Here is a 12,891-nt window from a genome sequence, read left to right on the forward strand (position 1 = left end):
CAGGAGAGCATGGATTATTTTATTGGATGCTTTATAAAACGTCCAAGCACACACATACTGTGCCCCCACCAGGAAGGGAGGGGTTCACATTAGTTGTTCTTATACCTTCAGGATAAGCCTCTCCCCACAAATATTTGTATCCCAGCTACAAAAATGGAGTTGCAAAGGGTATATATAAAGATATGATATTTTTCTTGCTCTTGTTATAGTACAAACAACTGAAGGTGACTACCGATCTGTGAGAGTAAGAAAGGGGAAAATCACTTGACAAAGGGATGGAATGTCTGTCACCTGCAACAAGTAGCTGACTCATCTGCTATTAACAGGCACCTACCCTAAATTACAGGGACCCGAGCACATGAAACTGGAGATGACATGTGCAGGGCCCCTGCTGATTACACTCGCTCCAGAACCCCTTCTTCATTACTACAAATTAGAGGAGAACCCAGTACTTAAGATTCTACCCACTGAGGTATTAACTGCATCAAGATTAGTTATGTCCAAGGAGCATGCAATAGAAATATTTTTAAACCAACATGGTTAAGTGTTAAGATCTTTAGAAATCAAAATATGTATTCACATAATTTTAAACTGAAGTCAAGATAAATCAAATCAATCTTCTGTGGTAATGATTTAAGTGCAAGTGATGCGGGCTTTCTTCACATTCAGTCCTTCACTCAGTTGTTCTTGAACAGGTCGATGCAGCTTTGCAGGAGGGACACATTGTTCTGGAAGAAAGGAATCCAGTGAATGCTCCAGACCTCGCACCTCAAGTCAGCTGAGCTCAGGCCTCAGACCCACGGACGTCTGGGCTGGTGCTTGTTTTTCACGCAGTGACACCTGAACCACAAGTCCCCTTGCCTGGTCACTGCTCTCAGCACCCTCAGCCCACGCCCACCCTAGGTCTGCTCCCACTGTAGCCACGCCAATCCCGCTGATGTGGCTGAACCTACACATGATATAAATGAGAGGTCAAAGGCCTTGGAAAGACTGGATAAAAAGTTGCTAAAAATCAGTTGTGGGTGAGATTACAAATAATATTCACATAGGACTTGGCGGGATATGTTTTACAAAGTTCTCACTTTAAAGGAATTCAAATAACTTAGAATACTCAGGACATTATGTATAAATGACACATAGACGATACTTTAAAACTCCAATTTAGAAGGTCAGATACAGTAGGACTTAAAGAACCAAGTGAGGAAACATCTCTGCTGTGATCAAAATAAAGGAATTCAACACACACACAAATGTCCAGTCTCCCTGCTTTAACCAGTGCAGATGAGCAGTGACACTGACCCAACCGCCCTGGACCAGACAGCACCCTAGGGGGTCAGGATCAGCTGCACCCAGGAACCACCCAAAGAGCTTTGGGCGTGGGCACAAAAACCCTGAAGAGCTCGAGTAGGACTCTAACGTGCTCCAGCACTGAGAACCACTGCTCTCCATCTCTTCTGGGCTAAATTATCCTACACACATTACATACATGAGGACGTTTTTCTTCCTTTTTAAACCAAAAAGGAATTAGTATCAGAAGTCTAAGGTTAGTAAATTGGCAAACTTAAGCTTGCAATTGCTATGATGGCTGCTTACAAATTACTAGGACAAGCCCTCCACAGCATGGCCCACAGGGCGTCAGGAGGGAAGCAGGGTAACTGCCACCAAGAATGCTCTTCTCACAAAGCAGCTTTTCATCAAGACTACACTTCAGATTTTTGGTTTGCAGTGGAAAAAAATACTCCATCAAGTGGCTCTCACCCACCCACGGGATTAAGCCACAAAGCCAGCCCCCACTGCATGACGATACTGGAATAGTGAATTGGGAAGTTAATTTGAAAAACACCCTCCAAAGCTGACTCGTGTGAAGATAAGACTTACCCTGGCATGCTTTATTTCCAGTTCAGACATTTCAATTAGATTCTTCCTGAACGCTGCCACTCTCTTCCGTTTGAAATTGATCAGCTCTACAAAAGAAAGATTACCAAGAAAAACTGAGCAATTTCCATCTTTAACTTCCATACCTCATTTTCACAAACAAAATGATCTCCAGAGCTCTGGTTCCCACCACACCTCACCTTTCACTTCTCTGCCATCGGTACACACACCTGACATGGAAACTGTCCCTGAACACCTGGGGTTTCCTGAGCTGAGCTGCTTGGCCTTTTCCCTCCAGGATGCAGTGTGTGTGGGGAGTGGGCGGGGAGAGGGTGGGCCGCACAGACTTGCAGCAAGGGTCTTTTTATGGATTATTTTAAACTTCCTTTGATCAAATCCCCCTCAGCCTCAGGGGATGCTGAAGGTCCGAGAAGCAAACTCACCCTTTCGGACCTTATCTACACAGCACTAAGTAGAAAAGAAATGTCATGTTAAGAGCCACGTAAAAACTCAGAAACATACTGACGTTGACAGTAGTTCAGATATTAATCAGGCTGGTCATGCAGAGTGTCATAATAAGCTCTCCTCCTTCCCTCCAGGACCAGACAGAACTCAATAGACACCCATCCATCTCCCAAGACGCCTGCCCACTGTGCTGTGCTTGTCCAACAGCTCCCATCTAGTCAGCCACAACTTGAGAGCCTCAACCTAGGGCCATGAGGCTAAGAGCCACTCATCTTGGTATCCTAGAGGACACTGCACTTTTACAGGCAGTACATCCAGGCTTATCAAATGCCATCAGCACAAACCTTCCGCAATAGAGTTCGGCCTAAATTGGCACCATTTAAAGAAAAACACAAAAATTATCAAAGCCACTAACTCTGGTCTATATAATTACCTGAGATTTCAATGTGGTAGCTTTGAAGTCTCCTTTTTCCTTATACATTTAAATTAGCTATTTTTTTTAAGCTAGAATTTTACTTTAAGTAGACTGCAAGGAGATCCAACCAGTCCATTCTGAAGGGGATCAGCCCTGGGATTTCTTTGGAAGGAATGATGCTAAAGCTGAAACTCCAGTACTTTGGCCACCTCATGCGAAGAGTTGACTCACTGGAAAAGACTCTGATGCTGAGAGGGATTGGGGGCAGGAGGAGAAGGGGACGACAGAGGATGAGATGGCTGGATGGCATCACCAACTCGATGGACGTTGAGTCTGAGTGAACTCCGGGAGGTGGTGATGGACAGGGAGGCCTGGCGTGCTGTGATTCATGGGGTCGCAGAGTCGGACACGACTGAGTGACTGAATTGAACTGAACTGAACTGAGAGAGGAGGAGGTGACTCTCCAAAAGAAATCCCAAGGGCAGCCACATGGGCGTGTCCACAGGCCATGAGCAGAGATTCTGCACAGAGGAGCCCAGTTCCTCCCAGGGAGGGCCCCATGGTCCTGGCCAGACTCAGCCAAAACAAAGGAGCAGAACCCTCCAGATCCACAGAGGAGGGGAACATTCTGAGAGAACAGTCTTATGATGAGATATGGGTTTCACATGGAAACCTAGAGTTTTGAAGGGAGAGGGTGTCTTGAGGATGAATCAAGTACACAATCCACCATAACGTACATTCACATTCTGTAAGACCACAGTCCTCAACTTTTGCTCTGCTACGTTCCATGGCCCCTAAGAGTTTCACGGTACTGAGATCCCCTATGGAAAAGGCCACCTATTACACTCATATTTAATGGAAATGGTATGCCATCTCCCAATAAAGTTATAAAACTATATTTTATCTTCTTATTTTTGACATGTGGAATCTAAGTTTCCTGACCAGGGATTAAACCTGTTCCCCCCGTATTATAAGTGTGGCGTCTTAACCACTGGATCACCAGGGAAGTCCTAAATTATTTTAAAAAGCCCATTATCCAGGAATGGTAGAGGGCAAGAAAGAACCGTGGAGATGGGACCAGAATTGAGTCACTATCATGGACTCATGATCCCTGGGGAGTAGGTGCGTATGCACACACCCTGACACTTCCTCACCGTCAGTGGAAGGGTCTAGAAGCACCGCCCCAGAAGCAATGTACACAGAGAGTACTCAATATGGGCTCCTGGAAGAGATGGTGATTTTCAGGGCTGGAGTAGAAGTCTAAGACTAAAACAGAGTATCTAAACGCTCAAAAATATGGGGGTGTCATAGGACACGCCAGCTTAAAGGCATGCCCATAGGCTCACTCTGGACAGTAGAAACACCAAAATAGCTTAATACACTGAAAAACTTTAAAACTTCTGGAAAATAGGAATCCAGACATTCTAGTAAAAATGATTTTAAAAAGTAAGGGAGAGAAAGGAAAGCTGGAGTGCAGGAGAGACAACTGCCTCGGCTACATCCGGGAGGAAGGGCGATGCCTGGTCTCATCAGCGGCTCGCAGGAAAAAAAAGTCAAGTACACAGTGGACAAACCCCTGACTGTGTCATCAAAACACACAGATATGAGGGGATGATGGATTCAACATATCCTCAAATGTGATGCCCTCGAAAGGACACAATTACACAGCATCCAGAACCCAATCGTGAGGAGATAGACCAAACAAAAGTAAGGGACATCTATTAATATTTGTAAAAAGAAATTGGTCTTCCAAAAGACAACGTGATTTAAAAACAAACAAACAAACAAACAAACAAAAAAACCAAACTAAACCTGAAATGTGTTCCTTCTAGATTAAGGGAGATTTTAGAGTGAAAACTAAATGCAACCCACATTGGTAACTGTATTGCAGAAACATAGCCAAGTTTTTACAGATAAAACGACTAAGGATATAACTTAATCTCAAACAGTTAAAAAACAAACAAACCACCCAGATATGTTTATAAAATCACACAAGTAGGAACTCATGAACGTGTGCAGGTGACATAGAGGACATGTGCGCATCTTCTGCACCATTTGGACAACTTCTCTCTGTAAACTTTTTAAATTGTTTCCCAATAAAAAGTGAAAGTAGGGACTTTCCTGGAGGTCCAGTGGGTTAAGAATCGGCACTGCAATGGTGGGGCTATGAGTTGGATCCCTGGTCAGGGAACAAGGATCCCATGTGCCAAGGAGCAACGAAGCCAGCCAGCGTGCCACAACTAGAGTCCACGCACAGCAACGAAATTATCTCACATCCTGCAAAGATGATCTGACAAAGCTAATAAAAATATTTTTAAAAAATATAGCAAAAAGAAAGAAGAGGCCTCACTCACCATCTTTTGCAGATTCAGAGAGTTGTTCAAACTTCTGGCAGCATTCCTGCTGGTGTGCCTCGGCCAGCTTGACATCTTTGCTCTTTAACCGGGCCTTATCCAACGCTTTATTTGAATTCTCATAGTCGATGAGGGCTTTGGTGCGTCGGTATAAGAGATCCTAGAAGGCAAATCGACAGACATGATATACGGTAGTTAAACCTATACTGAAAAATCTCTAGAACAGAACAGGAAGACCAGCTAAAGTCTCTAAGAACCAGACAAGTACCTTGGTTTACTGCCTGAAAGGTCAGACTGCAGCCACCTCATGTACTTCCACCCCTTAAGATCTCAACATGAGGCAGGGAAGGGCAATTAATTAATGCAATGTTGAGTCTTCCCAGACTTCTCTACATGCATCAAGAGAAGGAACCAAACAGTGATGACCACAGGGTTACTTCCCAAAAGAAAACATGTCAAAAGACTAATCGCTTAAAATAAAACTAAACTATGGGGAAAAGAATTTCAACTTCCTGATGACCTTTCCCCATTAGCTTAAAATTTTATGCTGCCTAATTTAGTACATTTCATATAAAAATCGTATCAACAACCTCAGATATGCAGATAATAATACCACTCTAATGGCAGAAAGTGAAGAGTAACTAAAGAGTCTCTTGATAAGGGTGAAAGAAAGGGAAAAAGTTAGCTTAAAACTCATTCAAAAAAAAAAAAAGATCCTGGCATCCAGTTCCCAGCACTTCATGGCAAATAGATGGGGAAAAAGTGGAAACACTGACAAATTTTGTTTTCTTGGGCTCCAAAATCACTAGACATGAGTGCAGCCACAAAATTAAAACATACTTGCTCTATGGAAGAAAAGCTATGATGAACTTAGCATATTAAAAAACAGAGACACCACTTTGCCATGGTTTTTCATCTATAGTCATATATAGATTTGAGAGTTGGACCATAAAGAAAGCTGAGAGCCAAAGAATTGATACTAACTGTGGTGCTGGACAAGACTCTTGAGTGTCCCATGGACAGCAAGGAGATCAAACCAGTCAATTCTAAAGGAAGTCAACCCTGAACATTCACTGGAAGGACTGATGCTGAAGCTCCAATACTTTGGCCACCTGAGGTGAACAGCCAACTCAATGGAAAAGACCCCGATGCTGGGAAAGACTGGGGACAGAAGTGGGCCACAGAGGATAGATGGTTGGATGGCATCACAGATTCAATGGACATGAGTTTGAGCAACAGACAAATTTGAGATAGTGAAGGACAGGAAAACCTGGTGTGCAGTTCATGGGGTCGGTCGCAAAGAGTTGGACATGACTTAGTGACTGAAAGATGACATAAATAAAAATAATTTAAACATGTAGTCAGGACAGTGTAGACAGTGGAGATTACGTGTTCCATTCCCAAATGTCACTCTGCTTACATCTTGCTTTTGGTTAAGCAATGCTTCATGACTCAAAGGATGCAGTGACAACTACAATTCAATAAAAGATAACAAACCCCAAAGCCCTTCCTGCCTCACAAAGAGCCCCTTAGGTGTATGTCCACTTATGTCCCCATCCAGCAGCATATTAACTTCCCAAACTCTTATCTGTCTGTATTAACTCCCCAAACACTTATTGGCACCAGCCCTCCTCCTCCAGGGCCCTGAAGAACACACATTAAGGACTTGGTATCACACCTAAGAAGGCACGTCACTGAGAAGATCTGAACCTGGGGGACCCACGCACCCTCAGAGTAGGACGAAGGAACTGAGAGACTAACTTCCACAAACACCTGATGCACAGAAGACCCAGCCTGAGCTCCCCTCCCGAGCAGTGAGCGCCTAGCCAGTGAGCTCCTGCTCAGGACCAGTGCCCTCAGGCCAATGACATGCCTTCCCAAACTCTTTGTCTTTGCACTCCTTGCCCCAAAATACAGCCCACTCCAGACCTTCAATGCAATCTCCTGTGGCTTCCCATGCGGCATGCAATTTCTCTGCTCTTCCTGAATAAACTGGCACTTGCCTCAGTTTACTTCTTTATTTAGGGTGACATCACTTACATGAATGATCCTAACAAATTCCCATCTCCCTTCATTTCTAACCCAGAGAATACACTTGCATCACCAGGCCTTGTTTGGGAGGAGCCCGCACCTTGGCAGCCTCTATGTTGAGCATGTAGTATCGCAGGAGCTCCGTCAGCTTTAAGTCTTCATCTGAGGAGACTCGACTCTCCACTTTCTGTTAAAAAACAAAACAAAAGGCCACCATCATCTAAGAAGAAATCTACAGATTATGAAATGTCTACTATGAAGACCAATGTAAAAATCCTTACCCTAAGTTTTTCAAACAGCTCAGCCACCTTCAACAGGTACCTGCAAATATACACGATTCTGACTTAAGGTCTTAAATATACTACCACCCACTAGACCAGGCCTAGTAGAACAGGCATTCCATGGTAACAGCTGAGCAGTGGCTCTAGGACCCAGCCCCACCCTGAATGGACCCTAGAATCCAGATGCTCAAGCTCCTGATATATATAATACATGTACACCCTCTTATTATATATGTTAAATCATCTTTAGATTACTTCCTGTGCCTGATAAAATGTAAATGGATACAAACAGTTTTAAGTACAATGTAAATGCTATGCAAATAGTGGCTGATGTGCAGCAAATTCAAGTTTCACTTTTTGGAACTTTCTAAAAAATGTTTTTCTATCTGCAGTTTCTTCTAGCTTGCAGATGCAGAACCCATGGATATGGAGGGGGCCAACTGTACCATCTCATACCAGAAATAACCTGAATAGAGACGCTGAAAAACCTCACTCAGTGACAACTCCAAATCAAATTAATCAAACCACCTGGTGGTTCAGGCGATAGAAATCTGCCTGCCCACACAGGAGACAATCCCTGGTCTGGGAGGACTCCACATGCTGTGAAAGGGAAACCAAGCCTGTGTGCCCAACTACTGAGGCTGCATGCCTAGAGCCCTGAGCTCCGCAACAAAAAGTCCACGCACCATAATGAGAACAGCCCCAGAGCAGTCAAAAATTAACTTAAAAAAAAAAACCCCACAAAACAGACACATTTATGTCTGACAGCAATCAAGTCCTTGACAACAGTTGCCACACTTGGTACAGAAGTGCCCTGCATTCCCTATAGACGGCTTAGGAGTAGTCCTGTTTGGAGGGTGTATAAAATGCATGCTGGAGACCATCCACCTTTGATGGGCTTGTACTCAGGACAGAACTGAACTATGCAGCCCTTATCCATTATACTCTTAATTGCACAACAGTTTTCAATTAGGGGATGAAAGAAAATGTCTCCCAACAAAAACTTACTTCTTGATGACTGTAGGCTCCTCTAAAGCCAGGCTATGCAAGCAGGCTGCGGTGTGGATATAATCATCTGCGACATCTGTGGAACAAGGGCAGTCCTTTCATGTGAACAGAGCTGGCACTTAAGCAGAGGTAGGGAGCTAGTGGGTGAGTGCACTCACTTTTATGAGATCTGGTCATCCTGTCAGCCTTTGCACAGGAATCCTTGATCCTGTTGTAATAGTTGATGAGGAAAGTCTTCTCTTGCTCAAAAAAGTCATCTACCTCCTAAAAGGGAAGGCAAAAAAGTTTCAAAAAAGCAAAACTTCTACGTACGAGTATATATTTTATATTTTAAAAATAAGCTTGGGCATAAGAAGCTTAACCTCTAAGGACCAGTGAAATTTAAATTATTTTTTAAATTAACATTTCACACCAGGGATTTAGCCAAAGTGAAAGGCTGGCAAGAAACATCGAGAGAACCATTTTGAAGAGCCATTTAGCACAGCCCAGTAAAGCTTGCTGACCTCCTGAGGCAATTCCACTAAAGTGGTGGTCCAGCTAGATGGGTTGCTACCTTGTCTCAGATACCTGCATTTCTGAAACATGGCCTAGGATGCAATACTGGCATCTGGGGGGCACTGACCAGGGATGCCGAACACCCCTACTATAGACAGGTATCAGCACACCTTCACCGCCACCCGGAGACAGCCCCAGAGCTTCCAAACTTCTGACCAGGCCTGCGTTACCCACATCCTAGTCTCCTTACTCAAGACCACAAGTGGCAAAGTCAGACACCAGACAGTAACTGAGGAGCAAAGAAATAAACCACACCTAGGCTGCTACTGAGAAACCTGGACATCTATTTATGTTCCAGAACAGCACTGTCCAGCAGAAGTAACGTGAGCCAAATGTGCCACTTAGAACTTTCTACTTAGCAGCCACAGTATAAAAAGAAACAGGTAAAATTATTTCTCATGTTTTATGTTTTCTTCATTACTAAAGGCCTACAAATCCAGTGTTGTAAACAAAACAGAAACCTCAGTCCCTTAACTACACCAGGGCACAGCACCAGTCAGGCGCTCAACTCCACACAAGGCTGGGGCTACAGGGACAGTGCAGCTGTGGAGACAGCCAAGACTGGTCACGTAACTTATTTTCTTAAGGATAACTGAGTGTCATTTCCTTACAGAAAAGGAGACAACAAAAACCAAAGAGTGAGGCTCTTATCCCTTCTCCTGGGAAAGAACAGGTATTTTGGGAAAATGAGCCAAAGTTCAGTAAGTTGATAAAAATAACCAAAACTTGAAAATATTTCCATTTTGAGAAGCTAATACCATTTGTTTCACAAATACCTATTCTGAAGAAAGAAAAGGTCACCTATTCACACAAAGAAAATTTTCTTAAACAGCTAAAGGCCACTTACCTTAACTCCTGAAAAAAGAACTTCATCAGCACTTTTCACCACACTTTTAAAAAAGCCACCAAACATCTCTTTAGTATTTTTCCGCCTGACACTTAGCTGAAAAGAAATTCAAAATAATTAATGGTACATATATTTTCTATCAAGTTCTGAACACATCCCAAGTAACGTAAGCACACCCAAGCCACCTTTAACCCCACTGTAACCACATCTAAAAAATCAAACAAAACTAAACCTAAGGACAGGTGATAATTCTGACTCAGGAGGTATTCTGAAAAACTATCTATGTACCAAGTCTTGTGTGTGCGTGCTTAGTCATGTCTGACTCTTTTCGACCCCATGGACTATAGCCCACCAGGTTCCCCTGTCCATGGAATTTTCCAAGCAAGATACTTAAGTGGGCTAGCATCTTCTACTCCAGGGGATCTTCCTGGCCCAGAGTCTCTCGCATATTCTATGACTCTGGAGATACTTTGAAAAACTACCTAGGCATCAAGTCTTAGTGCCCTTAAATTCTGGGTAGAATTGTTGTTATGCTATTATTCACTGGTTAAAGACTATGAGGAAATTTGTAAGTCAGTGCTTGTCTCATATATAATAAAGAAAAAGAATGTATTCTTTTAAGGCAACCATATGTCCCCTTTCGATGAAAAAAACTAGGATCAACTTTCAAATAACCCCAAAATTAACTGAAGGGGAAAAGGGAAATCCAACTTTGAAAGTCAACTTTTCAGAAAATATGTATTTTTTTGTACATTGCAATTAAGATTGTGGAAATGGAATTAAAATGACTTACATCTTGATCATATTCCAAAAACACGTGGAAGTTGCGGTCTTTACTGAGAACAGGGTGGGAGGAGAGCCGCTGGAGAAAGACTTCGTGCGAAGACACCGTCTTCTTGAAGACAGCAAGGTACTCCCTGCAACACAGGGCACACGCGCCGCTCAGCCCCCCGCCCAGCACCACTCCCGGGACGCCAGCGCTGCCCCACAGCTACACACACCACCTGAACCGGCCCCGAGCAGCCTGGCGTAATGCAGTATCCAGTTAGGTGATGAGGCAGCTCTCATTTGGGAATCTGTGGAATAGCCATGGAAGGGGAAGGAGCCGGCAATGGCACCCCACTGCAGGGCTCTTGCCCGGAGAATCCCAGGGACGGGGGAGCCTGGTGGGCTGCAGTCCATGGGGTCGCAGAGTCGGACACGACTGAAGCGACTTAGCAGCAGCAGCATGGAAGGGGAAGTGACATAACCAGAGTTGATGGACACACCTGTCAAACCCAAACCCACGTGCAATTACAGCACACAACAATGGCTTCTTTAAAACCATGGCAGTCCTTTAATTTTGCAGCCATGTACACAGCCATGTGTCTAACAAAGCTGGGAACTACCAGAAATTACAAAGTGGCTTTATCTCAACCTACACACTCTACGCTCAACAGCAGAAGACCAAGTCTGCAAGTTTGGTGCTCTATCCTCAGAGCTGCCCATGCGGGCCTGGCAGGAGTATGAGCCCGGGCCTAGCTCACCTGGGCCTGTGGCAGCATATTGGCAAAAACTGCTGAAATGGACCCCAATGAATAGGAGGAGGGCAAGAGGAAGGAGCAAGAGGATAGTTCGTGCAAGCCTCCAACTATGGCATAAAGAATCCATGTTTGTTGCAAAGAATTACAATCAGATTAAAATAAGCTTCTTGCAGACCTGGACTTCTTTCAAGCCATCAATGTAGCCATTGTGAGAATGCTTCCTTGTTAACAGCATTTGCTACAATCTAATTTCAACTGTATTTCCAGTAAACAAACGTCAGGGAAGAAAGCTTTTGTACATTACAGTCAAAGGTTTAGTTCTTCACTTTGCCAGACCAACATTCCATGACTAGCATTGTTTGCAAAGAGAAAAATTAGTCTATCCAGTATCACCAGGTGGTTCAGTTGCTAAGTCGTCTCCAACTCATGGACTGTACGTAGCCTGTCAGGCCTCCTCTGTCCCTGGGATTCTCCAGGCAAGAATACTGGCATCAGTTGCCATTTCCTTCTCCAAGTATCATCAGGGAATCGTCTACAGACCAGGCCCCCACACCCCCATGCAACTTACTGACAGTAGCCATGCAAGTCATTAACTGCTACACTTGAAAACCTTAGCTGGCAGATTCTCTTTGCTGTACAACAGTCATTTTTCTCCTCAGAAGACAGGGCCCCATCAAGGAAAGTCACTTACGCTTCTAGCTCTTGCTTCATCTTGGCAAATTCTTCTTTTGTCATTGACCCTTCACCCTCTCCCAGCTTCTGCATCTTCTCTCGAGGGCCATCAAAGTCGGGCTTGGTCGGCGCTGGCGGGATCTGCAGGCAAGGCACTGACTTCCTGAGCACCCTCACCCCACAGGAGGCGGGGGAAGGGGGGCTCTCTGAAAGTCAACTATGCTTCTTCTTACCCTCGTTCCTTTTGGCCATTTAAAAAAGAAGGGTCCTTCCTACAACTGGGCACTCACTTTGACATCTGTTCAGTTAACAACTTAATTTATAAGGCAAACTGTATATCCTGCTGCAACTATCTAATTGATATATTACAACCAAGGCTAAAATAAAACCAATGAAGACGCAGCATCCAGGTAATAACCTCTGGACTTACAAGGAATTTTTTTATTCCAGGACAAAAGATTCTAATTTTGCATGAAGATTCTTAAAACATAAGCTTCAGTACTGATTTTGTTCAGTACTGATTCAGTACTATCTGGCCAGATTCTTGGCCTGGCAGGTCAAGCCACATTTCTCTGTCCTTTAAAATCAGCTAAGTCTCTTTCTGTAGCCAGGCATCAACTCTCCACAGCTGAGCACAAAGACAACTGCCTTCTCAGCAGACTACACACACCAACCACCACCACCACCACCAGGAATCAATTCAACCTGACGGCTGAAAGGAAATGCCACACCCAAAAGTAGACAAGACGGTACACCATGGAACTGCTTACCCTCTTAGACTGTAGACTATAAAACTGTGCTTCTAACAGTGTTTTCACTTACTTTAGACTTTACCAGTAACAGCTAACATATACTCTAGTTGACA

The 12,891-nt window shown here is 44.0% G+C and overlaps 1 protein-coding gene across 4 annotated transcripts in view; it reads right to left on the bottom strand.

The window, feature by feature from the left end:
* Positions 1–12,891, bottom strand: part of SNX5 (sorting nexin 5) — a 25,058-nt gene continuing 12,167 nt past the window's right edge. For 3 of the 4 annotated variants that reach the window (XM_070801029.1, XM_070801030.1, XM_070801028.1), the window contains 10 exons: positions 12,046–12,167; positions 10,625–10,748; positions 9,832–9,927; positions 8,588–8,693; positions 8,430–8,505; positions 7,422–7,479; positions 7,241–7,327; positions 5,110–5,269; positions 1,879–1,964; positions 1–728 (listed from right to left, as the gene is read on the bottom strand). In XM_070801029.1, coding sequence (XP_070657130.1) covers positions 678–728; positions 1,879–1,964; positions 5,110–5,269; positions 7,241–7,327; positions 7,422–7,479; positions 8,430–8,505; positions 8,588–8,693; positions 9,832–9,927; positions 10,625–10,748; positions 12,046–12,167 — 966 coding nt within the window. In that variant the 3' untranslated portion in view covers positions 1–677. The remainder of the gene's footprint in view (positions 729–1,878; positions 1,965–5,109; positions 5,270–7,240; positions 7,328–7,421; positions 7,480–8,429; positions 8,506–8,587; positions 8,694–9,831; positions 9,928–10,624; positions 10,749–12,045; positions 12,168–12,891) is intronic. The other variant, XM_019973218.2, reaches the window with a different exon arrangement.

This window comes from Bos indicus, chromosome 13, assembly GCF_029378745.1.
Source record: "Bos indicus isolate NIAB-ARS_2022 breed Sahiwal x Tharparkar chromosome 13, NIAB-ARS_B.indTharparkar_mat_pri_1.0, whole genome shotgun sequence".
NCBI lineage: Eukaryota > Metazoa > Chordata > Mammalia > Artiodactyla > Bovidae > Bos > Bos indicus.